Source organism: Polyergus mexicanus, unplaced genomic scaffold (genome assembly GCF_030449975.1).
Source record: "Polyergus mexicanus isolate NDT 795.1 unplaced genomic scaffold, iyPolMexi1.0 SCAF_11, whole genome shotgun sequence".
Classification (NCBI taxonomy): domain Eukaryota; kingdom Metazoa; phylum Arthropoda; class Insecta; order Hymenoptera; family Formicidae; genus Polyergus; species Polyergus mexicanus.
Genome location: NW_027223331.1, coordinates 7,089,932 through 7,107,792, shown reverse-complemented (window position 1 = coordinate 7,107,792; position 17,861 = coordinate 7,089,932). Strand labels below are relative to the sequence as shown.

Genomic DNA, 17,861 nt, shown 5'->3' with positions numbered 1-17,861 from the left:
AATATTATTATTCGTAAACAAATAAAAAAAAAAGAGCTCGCATCTCATTTCAAATTCTGCAAATCCTACGTACCATGTGAACATGTGACAGCATTGACGAGTAGTTTAATGCGTTCGTCGCTATGTATGTTTTATTAACAGTCTGCGACAATGTCACAATTTCTCGCGTATAGATGGGAATATTAAATTATTGTCGGCAAGTATTTTACATACAATGGGCCTCCCCTATTGTGTGATTAGGCCCTGAGCCGCACAAAGAGCCGCGGCTCCATTGTTTTCTCAGCTTCGTCTTTTCTGAATAATAAAGCAGGCCGACGAAATTTTGGACGTGTCATCTTATATTTATTAATTCTGTGATGGAGCATGTTACTTGCGTTTATGGGGATGTACTTGATTCATAAACGTTGTAATATTTTACACGCAAGAGAATGCTATTTCATTTTTATCATAATTAAATAAGCAATTAGCGAGTTAAACAAATTTACATGATATCGTATGCTAAATTGCCACAAGATTTCTTTTTAATTAAAAATTTATAATAATAATATAATAAAAGTATGTATATATTTGAAGATGGTTATAAAATTTCGACTTTTAAAGAATTGTGAAATTTTGTAAAGAAGGAAAGGATTTATATTTTACGATAAACGACCATTTTCACTTTAAAATCATTTCGACTTTAGTTAATCGAGAAAACCTTGAAAAATCTGCATTCCTGCGTTCACTTTCAAAGGCGAAGTATTTTCCCAGGTACAAACAATATCTTTGTTCTCTTTTTCCGTCGACCACTCGACAGTTCCATTGTCTTCCGCCTGCAACCTTGATGACAACTTGTTACAAACCGGGACAATATCGAGATTCGTTTTTTCCATTTACCGCGTAGTAACAAAAAATTTTTATTATTGAGAAGCATATACGGAAATAAAATGCAGCTGCCTGATACTAATATTTGCATATATTGTTATAATGGTATTGACAGGTTTCACATAAGCGACATGGTAAACATGAGTAGTACTAAAAAAAAAAAAAAAGTTTTTATCTTCTATTCTAACTGTGAAAAATAAAATAATTTATCAAATATAGCGTATAGTTTTAAATAAAGTTTAAAATATAAGATTTTATATTATTAATTAAGCTACGTATATATATATATAATTTTTTTCATTTTTCTTTATATTATGTTCCATTATGTACTAATATTGATTTTTCAATCGATATACTATTAATTTTGGTTATTGAAAATGGGACCTACAGATTCCATTAATTGTAGCTATGATTGTATATTTTTATCTATCATAATTTTTTCAAGTTTTATTTGAGAAGGAGAAAAAAGAGAAAGAAAAGAGTATAGAGTACAAATATACAAATATATATATATATATATATATATATAATTTTTTTTTTAAATTGTAAAATATATAACTTCTTTTAGGATGTATTTTATTACTCTTGCAACTTTTTCTTTCTAATTTCGATTCTAATTTGAATAAATAAATTACATTAATAAACTAGATATATGGGAAGTGTAATCACTCACGTAATTATCACGTAAGGATGAGTAAGATTTGTTTATAAGTGATGAGATAAGGCACGGTCTATTACGTTTTACATTATACTCTCTTCTTTTCTGACAAGACTATCGAAGACTATCGTCAGATGAGCGAATAAATCATCCTTTTAAATGCAAATCAAACGCGTCTTATGATGACAGAAAAATCCATGATGCAAAGGTAATCCAATATGTTCTTATACGTGAGCACTAATTATCATAATACTTAGAAATAATAGCGGCCTTGGACTAATTAAAACAATTTGACTCGTTTGCATCCACCTACCACGTACTATCGCTAATTTTAATTTTTTGTGATACATATAATATCCCCACACACATCCCAGATATTTAAATATTTTATTTTTACCAAATTGGTTCATTTAAATCCATAATTAAATCTTTTGTATTTAACATTAGTTTTGTATAAAGAAATTTTGTCAAAATAATTTTTAAAAATTTATCTATCTATTTCAGAATATACATAGTCATAAAATGGTCTATAAATAATATGGAAAGTTATGTAATAAAAATTTTATACATTTTATTTAATAGATTAAAGAATACAAAAATGTGAGTCGAAAATTAACAACAGGATTTTTTGGAAAAAACACATTTGTTCTTATAAAAATTGTTTAAGATGTTGATTCGTTTATCACAAATTGATAACTACATTCTGATTAATGCAGGATTTAATTATCAACTGTAAATACTCATAATGTTACCGATATTTCACTTTATGTTTCGCATCAATTTAGTTTATCATGACAATGTTTATGTTGGATTTTTGTTTCTTTCTCTGAACATAAATTACTTATTATTATTTAATGTCATCCATACTAACTCTTTTCTATTTTCAGTAAAAATCTTTTTTCGTTTCTTGTCGCAATAAGCGCTTTAAGCTTGTGTATATTGATACATGTGTATATGTATGTGTTTGATTATATTACATATATTTTATCGTAAAAGAATATATATATATATACGTACTTATTGTTAAAAAATAATTTTTAAATAATTGTTAATATTAATTACAAATATTTATCAAGCAATTAATATTGATCGTTATATATTTATTTATTTACAATACGAGTATATATCATGTGATATTTATGTCTTTCGTTTTCCTTACAGACTTTATCGACTCGTCCGTCATTAGCTTCTGTCGCTGTGGACAGATGTCGGCAGCGTTGCAGGCGAGCCGCTCGTCAACAATCGATGATGGTTCGTGCCGCGCGAGTCGCGAGTGGTCGCGAAGCGTCCCGTGTAATCGCATTTTAACCGGTGCGTAAACGCGTTTCGGTTTCCGCTGAATTGCGTGCATCGCCTAGTGCCGGGATAGTAGTTGTCTTCCGTGATATTTCGATCGCGTGTTACGAGTCGTCAGGCGAATTTTCGAGCCGTGAGAGCGTGAGAAATTTCGCCACACGCGGCGCGTTCCTGTCACTTTTCGCCGCCGTCCCGTCTACTCCCCCCTCCCTCCTACCCCTCTTCCCGCCTTCCTACCTTCCCACCCCTTTTCCGCCCGCTCTCCCTCATTATTCGCGTCGCGCGGTGTTTCGTGTGTGTAACCGGCTCGATGCAACCGCGTCGCGATCTTACCGCGTGATCATTGCGGGTTTTTATCGCGTCCTCGGAGGACGGGATCCTCGAACGTACGTCGTATCAGACGCGACTGTCTGGAAGAGGTTTGTCGTCGGGGTGTTCGCCGAAAGGCACCGAAGCTCCCTCGAAAGAGGCGGAAGAGGAAAAGAAGGAGGTGAAGGTGGCTCTCGACATCGTCAAGAGGGCTCGGGAGGACGATCGGCAGAGGATACGGCTAATCGGGCATGGCAGACCATAGCAAAATGTGAGTCTGTCTTTCTCTTCGCTCTCTTTTGCGTTTCTTGCATTGCGACAGGCAAAACGTTGCCGTAAAAGACATGCTAATACATGCGATTTGAATTTCATCGAAAGCTTATGCTCGCGATATCGACCACATGGGTCTTCTCTTGATTGATGCTAATGGTCGATGCCAGCACCCACACATACATTAACGTCGGTTTCGGCGCATTAATCAGTATGAATTAATCTGCAAGTCACTCTAAAATGTTGGAAATTATGTCTCATGATTACCCTTCATATTATCTCCTTTTTTATTTTATCAAACGTTCTATTTATGACACCAGGAGATGAAAGCCTTATATTTTTAAATTAAATTTCTTTGCTGAAGTAATCTTTGTTAAAATAGTTTATTAAAATAATAAAAATAGTTATTTTTGTTAAAATAATTAAAACTAAAAAAAATTTCTTACAATCAACATACTTATAGAAATTTGAAACACCCTAATGTCATTCAATGGAAATATATAAAACGATTTAAAAATTAATTGATATTCCATATGTTCATTTAATTTTAGCTTAGTAGAAAGAGACGAAAATTTCCTTAAATATTGATTAAGCTTAACCGACATTGGTGAAATAGATTGTAAAATGAGCTTCCAAATTCGTAATGTATGTGTGTTCCGTTGAGATGTATGTTATTATCCCTGACAACGAAGAAATGTCAAGGAAATAATAGACAAGATAATAAAGTTGAGTTTGTCAATTTTGCATCGGACATTTAATTCTTCTACCATTATTTTTTTTAATGCTTTTGATTTAATTTATCCGCGACCGGAAGTGAATATTTATTTCAGTCATTTCGATTTCTTTTATATAAAAATATGTTATGATCGATGTTATCGAATTAATTTCGAGGAGTGAAATATTTCCTGTTTCGTGTTGAAACCCTGACACTTCGCTTCGATAGAAAAGTTAAGCTGTCATCCGATTAATGAATTTGATTACGTAACTACGTGATTCCACAAGTGTGCAAATGTATACAGATGAAATTTTGTTATATGTAATTTTGTCTGACATTTCATTATATCTCAAGTAATGACGCAATTCAAAACAAAAATTATTCCATTGAAACGATTTACCCTGCTCGATAATTCTAAAACAGAGAAATTCTACAGAGATATAAATAACAATACCATAAAATGTGCAGCTAATGGCATAAGGATCTAACAACAGTATAAAATATTAAGTATATGGAGTTAACAGTATTGAGATATATCATGTTTATATTCGGAACGCGAGTATATTAATCAATACAGATTATCATTACATTAACTAGTGACAATTTATTTTTAACTACACATGTTTGTACGATTGTAACGTAATGCTCTCTGCTTACGAAACTATTTCTAACTAATAAGTTTTTGCTATTCTATTCAATGAAAAATAATAAAAATTGTTAAATGAGACATTTTGTTGTGATATTTTTTTCGTAACGGCAAGTATCGTAATAAAAATAATGCAAAGTATCAATAAAATGAAAGTAATGTCCAGTATCAATAACATTTTACGATTATTTAATTGAGTAAATTTTATAGGAATTTCCTGTCCGTCAAATTATTATTCCGAATTCATGGCTTATTAGAGACAAACTAAAAAAAAAATTTATTTTTGTTAATTTTAATTGACGTCATTAGAAAATATTTTTATATATATATATATATATATATATATATAAAAACGTCACATATATAAAATTAGTAATCTTTTGCGCGCGGAATGTCATTATTTATCACTTATCATTGTAATATAATTCCATTTGTAAATTACAACGAGAATAACTCGATTGCGGATTGAAAAGCGCTTCGGATTTGTACAGACGCCTCTTGTTGAAAGCTGGTTGGAAGCGTCTTCCGTGCAAGGATCACCGTTTTCCTACGCCCACGTAATGAGCGCGAAATTATAGGTATTCGCTCACGCAGGATCGGTTGCAAAAAGTTTGAGCCCGAGGCAATAGTGCATGATATAAAAATAGATATCACACACAGAAAAGAAAAGTTCAAAAGATATTGTACGTATTATTAGAAATATAATGTTCAATGTCATGGTAATAATACGAATTTTATATAAATGAAATAGAGTGGGCTTTATTTAATTTTTTTTTTTTTTTATAGCAAAAGCAAAAATTATATTAAAGAATTCTGTGTGCGTGTGCGCGTGTGTGTATATATACGTAATTTTCAATTTTTACTTAATTTATTAATATAATGATGATTAACACATACACATGATCGTATTTCTCTCTATTAAATTTAAAATAAACTTTATAGTCATTTAATTTCTCTGTTTTACAAATTCTATGTCATCAAAAGTTTTAATCGTTATTCTTATTGTTAATAATAAGTTATAAATTGTGATAGTGGAAAGGGTATAATATACAGATGTGTGGAAAACATATATATCTATCTTTTGCTATGGTCATGGTGATCATGCGCGTTTTATTAGTTCGTACGCGTGCATTTTTCTGCATTTCGCGTATATACGCGATAATGTAGTATCTGAAACGACATTTTGTTATGAATGTCGTTCTCTAGGTAGTTCCAGCACTTTACATTTTGTTAAACATTTACATCTCCGGTAGTGATACACGGTACCATGTTTATTGACATACGTTTTTCTGCAACGTATAATGCATCAAATAAAAAACCGATCTTTATTCCTCGAGAGAAAGAAAGAGATTTTCAATATACTTGAAAAAAGTTTCAATCCATTGACGACTCGATTATTTGATTACTAAGTCATTAGATTATGCGATATATTTTGTTTGTGATAATCAATAAGAGTTTTCGTAGTCGCGTAGACAGGTACATCATTGATTGATTTAGTAAATCAGATTTCTACTTCGCAAATTTGAAAGAAATCACAACGATCGTTAAATCTTACGATATATGTCGTTATAATCGAATCGCATTACATATTACGCTCTGCAAGTATGGACTTATAGCGATCGATGTTTGGGCTAGATTTCTCGGAAGATGTGTATGATACCGAGACCGAGACGATACTATACGGAAATGTATAGTATACCGGGTGTCTCGCGATGAAATATTGAGAGTCAAGGGGATGTTTCGTGTTTGATTCCTGTATGTTGAACAAATTTTAGAAATTCGTCATCGCGAACATACATATACATATATAATAATCGCGTCAGAAATAACGTAATTAATAATAAAAATCATCTTATTTTATATGATCCTTCGAATATTTTTTTGTGAAATTTTATATAATATTTTTAATGTACATCTTTCTAAAATCTAATCTCTGGTTTACTTTATAAATATATTAAAAATATACATTTGCCTAGCGAATTTTATGTTATTCATTACATCGATTTTGTTAATATAGATATAATTAATATTTTTCTACTTGATAATTAGCGAGACTCAATTCTGAAAACATATTTCCGAAACTACGTGTAGCCCTGGCCTATATCATCATAAGTCGTAATAATTAAATATTAAGATAATGTTTATTCTGGCATTATCTCCTTTTCTTAGTTTTTATAATTAAAAATTTTTATTTGCATATATTTATTTATACAGATGATACTTTATCAAAGCAGTTTCTGTTGAAGATTAAATTGTTTTTTGTTTTTTTTCGCGGAATTTAGCACGTGTGTACCAGAGAAAAGATGTCAAAATTGTGGATAAATTTTGCCTTTCTGTTCACGCCACTTATCTTGCTGTACAGCTATTATATGATACCTTAATTACGGGCGCCGTTTTGTGATTCTGCTATCGCTTATCAGTGAATTTTCAAGTATATATGCGCTAAAGTTCGTCCTCTGATTACAAAGACTGATAAGTCCCAATTTAGGAAGCTATCAAAAATACACATCAGTAACTCTGTCCATCTAGAACATCCCCGCTATTTTTAGAGATACAAAAATATTGTAAATTGTAATTACGAAAATTGTACGGTGTCAAGAGAGCCATAATATTCAGACGTTTCAGAGATTTCAAAGTCACTTCCATTTTTTTAAACCTCCATTTTTATTAAGAATAATCTGATTCTGCTCATTTCACGGTCACATCCTTTACTTCATTTACAGCGAAGATATTCCAAGGTACACAGAGTTACTGATTCACCCTGTATATGTTAGAACAATTAGTTGCTCAATTCGCAAAAAAAAAAAAAAGAGAGGAGAACGACGTACTTAACAATGTATCGGTCACATTTTGTATTTTATTTTCTGTAGAAACGAGTATTTATTGCGGGAAGAAAGTTTGCGCGAAAGAAAGTTTACGTTATATTTTAAATTTTTCGAAAGGGAGGATATTTCTTTTTGTCCAGGCTTGTATTGCGTTTCTTATCTAAAATATTGCATCGTCCATGTTTCGTGTAATGATGGCGTGAGAAAAAAGAAGAGACATAGGCATAGACTTAATGGATATTTAAATGTATATGTAACACGCGATCTCGTGCGCGCAACGAGTGAAGATGCATATTAATGATTTTGTCGCTTAGCTACGCTCATGGAAATAATTGTTTTTAATGCGCTAGCTACGTGTATTATATTGCCCGAACATTATTCGAATTATGGAGTTTTTAATTAGAAGCATCGTTGAAATTTATTTGTTTTGTACGTTTGACGAAAATGAAGAATGATGAGGCGAGAAATAATTTCTCCGTAAATGACGTGATTAAGTCATGATTCTATTTGATAATTTGCTTTCATAGAATTTTCCTAGTTGCTACAGCGAACCGAGAGATCATTAAGATTTATGGCGAATTAATTTAGAATAAAATAAATCGAAGGAAAAAATAATTGAATTTATAAAAATATAAAAATAATAATAAATTTATATTAATCTTTTCTAAATATATAAAATTAAATTTGAGAATAATTCTCTTTTACTGTACGTCTTTTTTTTTTTAAATCTTATTCAATAATTAGTAAAAGGAACAAAAAGATCAATTAATTCGTGTACTTTATTTTGGACGGAATTTATTAAATTAGTTGTTGCCTGCATGCATTGTTGCACGCAGATGCAAAAGAATTAATATTATCGTTACATTATAATAGAGATATATGATTTTAATCGCATATATACGAAATGATCTCTATGTTTCATTCGCGACAATAAAATAGCGTAAGATCTAATTTCCCGTATCTAGCGTTGAAAATTGAATTCACCGAGATTATATTGTTTTTTATGGCACGCTATGAGATTGCCTAATTCGATTCCTTTGATTTATCGACATTGGAATGGATAAATATACTTTTCTATCGCGCCTACAAGCGACGCGACACGGATGTAGGACAAAGCGTAAGCGATTTTTCGTTTCGCGGTCATTCCGCTTGATTTATGCAAGGGCGAACCGTGTGTTCATCGCATACAGTGTATCAATGTGTGTAACAGTTATTAATGCCAGGTTACTGGAACCAACCTAACGCGAGTGCGGCCGCAACGATCAAACGGCCAACCTATCCCGACTTTCGAGCAATACTGGGGTTTGTCATCGCGATATATGTACCATGTGACAAAGTGATCTAGATTACATTACCTTCTGCCACTCGGTCTCCAGAGTAACAATCTTCGTATCAAAGATTCGCCACGGCGAGAACTTCCAATCTGGGGGAAATTTGACGCGCTCGATAAATCGATATTGGTAAATAACGTGTGTCATTGAAACATATCGCTTCTTTAAATATATAAAATTTAAAAAGGTTTTAAAGTAAAGTTTTGAAATAAAAATAATGAGATGTAATATAGAAATATCTTTTCTTTTTCTTCTTCTTTACACTTAATTTATTACTTTTATTATTTTTGACTGGAAATTTTTAATAATTATTATGGAAAACATAATGATAAGTTTGTGACGAAAGACGAGTCGCGACAAAAAGAGGCCGAGAGATAAGACACGGCATGTTTTGTTTGCGGCGTTCATTAAGCTCAGGCATTCGCCGTGAAAACGATGGGGGGGGGGGGGTTTCAATTCATTTGCTTAGGTACGCGCGTGGCTGATTATGTGCAACCGCAAAGAGCCGCACGTGTCGCGTATGGGATGTGTATATGTTTTCACAGTCGGATAAGCTATCGTATCAGCTTCCCTGTAAATCGGTTCTTCTCGTTATATAATTCTTATCGGTCGATCTCGTCGGCGATGATCTGCATACGACATGAGACGAACGACATTTTATCACCGTTAATTTTCCGCAATTAACTATTAATTGTTTGCAGTAACAATTCGATCGACATTATATGAGATATTCTGAGCTAAACTGGATCAAGTTTATAAGTTGTAAATTCTACTTTAAATATGAAATTATATCGAACGTGTTTCAAATTACAAATAATTCTAGCTTTGTACGACTCTCATTATAAACAAAACAAGATCATGCGGAACAATGTAAATAAAGATAGGTAAATTATAATTAATTGATAAAGTCTCAGTAATATCTCGATGAGCTTATTCTACTTCAGTAGATATTATATCAACGTTATATTAATTATTTTTTAATAATTACAATTTTTCGGGATTTTTCCTCAATTTTGAAATAAATACCAATGGAAAATCTTAAATCTTTCGTTAATTATCATAAGAAATCATATGCGAATGTATAGTATAATTAGGTACTAATTTATTGCTAATTTATTGATTTAAGCCGAAATTTAATTTTATAAGAAACAATTAAATTAATAAAATTTTGATTTGCTTACCACATGGTTTCCATGCCGTTGTCCAATGCGTCCAATGGGTCTCTTTTTCTTTTTCTTGTCTTCAGTAATTCTTTATGGCACTCACATGCGAAAATACTTAATTTTGATCGCAAGCGTACTAATCAGAATACGATTGCTCAACAATTTACATAGCATTCTTGATTTAATTACGTATGATATGTATGTTATTTCATGTTGGAACGGATGAATGCGAAAATCATAATTACACGAAGCTTACGATTCGCCTGGTATTGAAAAATGCTATCTCTGTTGCTAATGAATAATATAGCATCCATTTCTTATTGTAATACAATTAAATAAATGTATACTAATTAAAATTGAAGATAGATATTTGCAGAAAATGAAATATACAAGAATATTTTATCACTTTGTTGATTCACCCGATTGATTTTCGATCAAATAAAAAATAAATCATCGCGCCGAATTTATGATACGCAGTTAATATTAAAATACGATTAGGTCAATAACGATTATACTTATCAATTAAAAGCGTTTCAATAACGCTCGAATCAATTCATTTTATGCGCGATATTATTTTGTTAATGAGTGAGGAATTCGAAAATGACATCGACAATTTTATCCCGATACCGGGCGATACTATACGGGTTAATGGTTAGTTGAAACACGATAATCGTGAAAACTAATTAAACGCACGAGTTGATAATTGCTAATTGTAATAATCGTAGCGAAGGATCGTATTTGATATCTTTTACGATTACTTCTGTATGATGTATAGTTGTTGCGATCGTACTTTCAGGGATAATAGGATGACACACGGAACGCACAATTATTAATAGTATCGCAATAGCGTATTATTTTATTAATTAAATGCGTTTCAATAATATTCGCGTTATTTCGTTTTACACATATTTTATTAATAACGGAAAAATTCGAAAACAATATCTGTAACTTTCTGATATTATGCGAGTTAAAACGCGATAGTCGCAAAAATTAATTAATCACGCGAGTTGCTAATCTTTAATTGCAATACTCGGAGAAAATAACCGCGTTTAATATCTTCTTTGAGAGATAATATAACGAAATAATACGTATTGAACACACGCGACATTTCCTTCTCGTTCGGGTCTCGTCGCGCGAATGACAACAAGATCATCGTATGTAAACAGTAGCGTGCTATACGACGCCGAATTTTTCCGACATAGCACGATGTTTATATCCATGAGCGGCAATGTTGTTGTCATTCACGCGTCGAGACCCTAGGTAGCAGGAATTATCTCTGCTCCATATATTGTATATTATTTCGTCGTATTATTTCTCGAAGAAGATGTTAACTTGTATTACATATACGATTATTGAAACGCGTTTAATTAATAAAATATCGTAAAACACATGCGTATGCTATTTGTTAGTAACAAATATAGCATTATGTGAATTTGGCTGCGCGAGTTTTTAATACCGAGCGAATTGTAACTTTGTCTGTTATTTTTACGTTCTCTCGTTGCAATTAATACGCCCGAAATCGAAATTAACGTGTTTTTACGAATGCCGTGTGAGTTTCATAAAGGAATAACAAGATAGGATAAACAAGAAAAGAGTATGTCATCTAAAAGGTAAGAAATTTGTACTATTTTAAATTTATTATTTGTTATAGTTTTAAACATTAAATAAAATTGCTCGCTTATCTTCACTTATCAATTCTCTGCTATCTAATAGAATAAAATTGAGATTAAAACAATAAATGAACAAAAAATCGCATTTAATTCCGCCATATATACGCATTTGATTACTTATGATGAAAACAGTCAGATTAACAGAGTAATCTTATATACTTAAATGTATATTTTGAATATTGTTGATAATATGAGAAGTTCATGAATCGAACGTTTATCGATCTATGAAATAATATTTGTTCATAAACTTTATCAAAGATTTATATACATTGAGAAAGTTGTGGGATAAAGCAATAATTTCACAAGCAAGCATTTAAGAAAATAATAATCAATTAATCTTCGGATTGAATTCTGTTTTCGAACTTTAGTTACAATTTCGAGATACGGATCGAAAAAATCGCTCGAGTTCTCATTAAAAATGGCCTTGTCATTTCATGACACGCCCCCTTCCCCCCCTTTTTTTTTCAAGTTCGCCGAGTTTCACATTTTCATTATATCCCCTGCTTGCGCTGATGTCTCAAGGTCTTTTATGAAACACGAGATACGCTTTTATATAAAACTCACGCGAGATATTCAATGGTATGATTATAATTAGTCGTTCGTCGGCTAATGGCAGATCGATAAACGATCAATAGCAGCGCGCAGCTGTTTTCAATCGGAACGTCGAATGTATAAAAGTATATATATATACCGGCTTACTCATTCTGATGCAAAGGACACATACGTTAATATATGTTAACTTATTTTTATTAGGTATTTACTGATATAGGTATTCAGCAAGAAATATATCTAGGCAGAGATATTTATATACTGCGAACTACACGAAGAAAAAGAATTTTGCCATCGTAAACATTTGCAAAACATTTCGCTGCGTATTTGATGTAAAAGCGAGAAAACTTTGCTGTTCGATATTATAATAAAATTGATTTTAGAACGCAAACATCTTATTGAATAAATTTTTATTTGTTCAAATGCGAAATATTTGCTGTTGATGCAAAATAATCTAACAAATATATATATATATATATATTTTTTTTTTTCTTAAAATTGTATTTTTTGCTGCTTTGATGATACAACAGAAACTCATTTGTTTTTATAGTGAAATTATTTTTTTGCAAATTTTGCAAAATTAGTTTTAACAAATAAAATTAATATTTTTGACAAGTTTTCTTTTTGCTGTTTATATGTATAATAATTGACGAAATTTGTGAGTATAAATATATATATATATATATATATATATATATATATATATATATATATATATAGAGAGAGAGAGAGAGAGAGAGAGAGAGAGAGAAATACAGAAATTAGCTTTCCTATATGCATGCATCTATTATACATACATTTATTTATATCATTTTGATTAATTGCTAATTCATTATTCGCCGCTATATATATATATATTTTTTTTTTTTTTTTTTTTTATTGTGCATCAATAATATTCGCGGTGAGAGGTCATGGATAAGCTGACATTGACAGATGTGTATGCACACCGGTACGATAATGATGCGAGAGTATCATCGCAATTCCACTATTAATAGACAGTAGAGCATGACTGTTACTGGTTAGATATGTGAACGATACCGGCGAATGTTTTAAATTATAACTTTTTAATCACAATTATATAATATAATGACGCGTGCTATCGATTAGCTAATGAGCTTTCTAACATCGAGCTCTATGAAACATCAAATTCGAAATTGATTCTATAACAGGTACCTATGTCGATTATAATAACGGGAATATTAGGATTAACTCTCTCTTATCAGGGGGAAAGTCTTGAAAATTTCAATTAAAGATCTGTATTAAATTATTAGCTTGAAATTTAAATTTTTTTCAGTTATATTGTTTTTTCTTCTTAAACATCTTTATAATACACGAATTCTCTGTTAAATAGGAAATTGCATTAAATGAAGGAAAAATGCAATATTTTATATTAAGGTTTTAAAATATATTTTATATAATTGCGTTAATTTGATATTTTTTTAAATGATATAATTGGCAATTAATATTTTTTGCGATATAAAATCTGTATTTAAAAAATTAATTATAATTATTAATTATATTTTTTAATATTTTTGTAACGATTATTGGATTTATATTTCGTTGAAAAATATCGTGCGGTCGCAATTATCTCTGATTAAACATTGGATATGTCAATACCTTGGCTTCGGAATAAAAAGAGAATGATAAGATAGCGGACGTAGTCGCACCTTTGGGAGCATCGTGCGTACTTTATGCCGATAGTTAAAAATGTCTGTCATACACGCCGGTCCTCCATGAATCGTAGTGGAGTAACAAAACGTCGATTGGATCGGGACACCCTGGGTTAGGAAGGGGATCGGAGAAAATCGTCGATACCGAACGACCTTGCGGCATCGACCAACCCTCCGCTTTTCTCTTGGCTTTTCAAGTCTATGTACAGTGCTTCTTCGTTTACTACGCCCTCTTATCGCCTCTCCACTTTCTCGGTTTCCTTGTCCCTACCGCCTTCCCACGCTGTTTGACTCGTCTACATCGAAATAATTCGTCTACTTGATTTGCGCATTATCAAGAATAAATCGAATATTTATTTGCTTCAGTCAGATGACATAGCTTCGCTTCTGTTATTGCATCATTTATGGTATGCCGTTTTTATCGTTGATGTGCATGGGCGTACGTTTGTTGATCGTTGAATCAATACGGGAAGTTTGATTGATTATTCAATACATTTGCTAATGTAGGAAATTATAGCTTGAATGACGATTATTTATCGTAAGCGTTGAGAATATTATATGTTTGACATAGGATTTAATGCTGAAAAATCGTTTATTTATCGCCATGTCAGAAGCGTACTGGTGCATATTTTTCGTTAATGGAAAACATCTTGACTTTGAATCATTTATTTCTCGATTTTGAATTCAATATACTATTTTTACAATCCAAGTTCTTCCTCTTAAAGCGTTCTGCAATTTCATTTTTTCATCGCAAGCTAATGCGTTTTATAAAGCCGTTGAAAATATAACGATAGTAACGGCGAAGAGTTTTTCACGATGAAATAAAGGTTGGAGCAATCCATGAATGTTCAAGAATTAACAACGTCCTTTTTTTCTCCATGCTATTTTTCCATGCAACGTCGCGACGACAGTGACGAGTAAGATAATGGCGGGTAGACGAGGAGGAGTCCATTCGGTTGGCAACTCGACAACAGATCCCGTCTATCTGCGTCGTTGAGGGACGGATGGACGAGACATACGAGCAACGAAGGGGGGGGTGGAGTCTCTACAAGGTGGGGTGGCTACAGACCTGGGGTCGCCGAGGGTGGGTTAGGCCGTGACGCGTTCGATCTGAGGGGTGGGAAAGGTTACCGCGTTGGTAGAGCGGGAGGGTGCCCCCGAAGCGCGGAGGGTGTGCGCTTCCGTTTAAACATCGGTGAAACGTCAGTTACCTCGCGACGATCCTTCCGCGAGGACTTTGCCCGAAACGCGCATCACATCCGTATTATCTCGGTCGCGCACGTCGGGCGCGATTATAACTCTTCTCGTCGGAGGGTTAACTTTATGTAAATTGATTAATCTTACCTCTCAGTGTGCTACGATCTTGAAACAGATCGCAAAGTCATTTATCTCTCCGATAACTTTATTCCATCTCCAGTATTAATTAATACAGATATGAGGGAAGGGTTATACTGAATGTGCGTATGTTTTTCTCAGAGTCGATTAACTATGTCCGTATATTAATTAAAGCTTAATTTTCAATGTTATAATTTCGAAAGAAACAGAAATTTGCCATTTTATGCACGTAACCTTATTGAAAGTTAAATAAAAGAGAATATGCACAAAAGCATGAATTACGCTGAATGCATATGGTTTTCTACAACTTGGAAATATCTATAATAGATGATTTAAACATGAAGAAATCGTGATGTTATCGAGAATATTAAATATCGAATAGAATATTAAATATATATATAATATATAAATTTAAATATCGAGAATATTATTATCTATAAATATAATTTCGTTTCGTTGTTTTTACGGATTTAGATAGCGGAATTATTCATATTATCTTTTTCGGTGCAAACATGAGATTTATTTATTTTACCCATGAAGCGAGTAAATCTTTACATTACAGATTTGCATTTTCTCGTGACCAGCGAATATTTTGCGAGAATTTCGGAGCTTTGATATTTTAATTGAAAATTTAAATTGGCTAAAGAGTTTTGTCATTAAAATTCACATTCTCGCATTTACGATTGCAATTTTCTGTTGGTTAATAGCGTAGCGCATATAATAGTAGACAAAATATTATTATATTAGCACATTTTTTATTTCATGCTGATTATTCGATAAAATTGAAATAAAAACAGATTTCTTTAGTAATTTAGATTAAATATCATCTACGTATTAATCATATATATTAGAGGAAAATAAAATATTTAATAATATCTCAAGAACTACATATCGGGAGTGCCCGTTGAAATGTTAAAGGCGAAGGGACGTATTTGCATGTAAAGAATGATATTAGAGAATTGATACGTTATTAACATATACCATTGATGCGGTTATCATTGACGCGCCCGCGAATAAATCTGAAAAGGATCGGTTTAAACACGGCTTTTGTTGAGAAACGAAGTATTTCTTGATTAAATAGGCGTTAACAAGCTGTTAACACGCGTGCGTGGGCGATGGCGGGACCGATAAAAACGATTTCCACGCCGACACGACGGGCAATTACGGCGACGATAATCACTCACGCGCGCGAGCGCGCGTAGACTTTTGTTCATTGACTTTTAAGCCTCATCGGTAAAATACTTGAAAAAATACACGTCGCTAGTGAGAAATTTCGTGGTGAGCGAGCTAGGCCTGCAAATGCTCTGCGATTGTAATCGCGAAACCGGAGATCGTTAATCCTTTCGAGCCATTTCATTTTGTAGTTATTCGACTACATATTATACGTATATATATTATCTTATTTCATGCCAAAAGAAAGACGTAAGCATATTACTTTAAATTAAAAATGAGGCAAATATTTTTGCAATTATCAATTTATGTATTTATTAATAATTTAATTTAATTAATCAGTTGATTAATTTTTTTCTGCGTGTAATGTATTAATATATGCTCGCTAAAAATTAAAAAATTACCAAAACACTTTTTCTCTAGCTTTAATATATAAATTTATAGATATCTTTTCTTCTTTTCAATAATGTTGTTTGGAAAAAGAGTTTCACGAAATATATAAGTATTTTTGCGATACGATTATCATATATCTTGATAAAAATATTTTTATGAGCACATAAAGATACTTTACTAAAGAAGATAAACTAAAGCTTTATTTTTATCGCGAGAATAAAAATTAGAAGAAGAAGAATAATAAATATAATTTTGAGAATCCACAGTTTATTCATTTTTTTTTTTTTTTTTTGATCGAGTAAATTAACTTTTTAATTTACAATTAAACTAATGAAATTATTTTTATTAATAGAATTAAATAAAAGTCTATATTGCAAACATGCTAGATATTGATGAGACATTGATAGTATTATATGAATTGTCTCTCTACCCTTATTTATTCGATGTGTGGATCTCTCAAAAGCATAAGTCTCAGCTATATACTTTTGAAAGATTCGCAAATAAAAATAAAAGTAAGCAAAGTCAGTACATTGCATCCAATGTGTTTACCTTGGTGTAAAGTATTATCTGTATTTACGATATTTGTGGAGATTTATCCCGACAATCTTGGACTTGGTTTTCTTTCTTAATCTATTCTCTTTCTTTTTTTCTCTTTCTCTCTCTTTCTCTCGTTCTCTCGTTGAATAAGTTAACGACAAGATATGACGTAGTAGTGGAAAGATTTTATTATGAGCGGTCACGGTGCAGAGATAAAGAACCGAGTCGATCTATCCAAGATTGAATAACAAGATTCATTGAGGCGCGCATTGTTGTGACGAGCGTTGAAGGGAAAGGATGAGCTTTATCGTTCTTCAATCTACCGAGGGTTAAGTATGTTGGGAAAGTACTCTTCTCGAATGCACTCGGTTGTTGGAATCCTGCCAACGAAGGATAATAATCTTCACCCTCGTCGGGGATCACTCAAACGCTTTGCGTTTAACGTCGAATCAAAATAGTG

At 32.1% G+C, this 17,861-nt stretch overlaps 1 protein-coding gene across 4 annotated transcripts in view; it reads left to right on the top strand.

The window, feature by feature from the left end:
- The first annotated feature begins 2,785 nt into the window (after positions 1 to 2,785).
- Mtd (TLD domain-containing protein mustard) overlaps positions 2,786 to 17,861 on the top strand; it is a 122,437-nt gene continuing 107,361 nt past the window's right edge. For 2 of the 4 annotated variants that reach the window (XM_070304122.1, XM_070304118.1), the window contains exon 1: positions 2,786 to 3,398. In XM_070304122.1, the coding sequence (XP_070160223.1) occupies positions 3,379 to 3,398 (20 nt within the window). In that variant the 5' untranslated portion in view covers positions 2,786 to 3,378. Of the gene's footprint in view, positions 3,399 to 15,202; positions 15,424 to 17,861 lie in introns of those variants that run through there. The other 2 variants (XM_070304115.1, XM_070304116.1) reach the window with 2 other exon arrangements.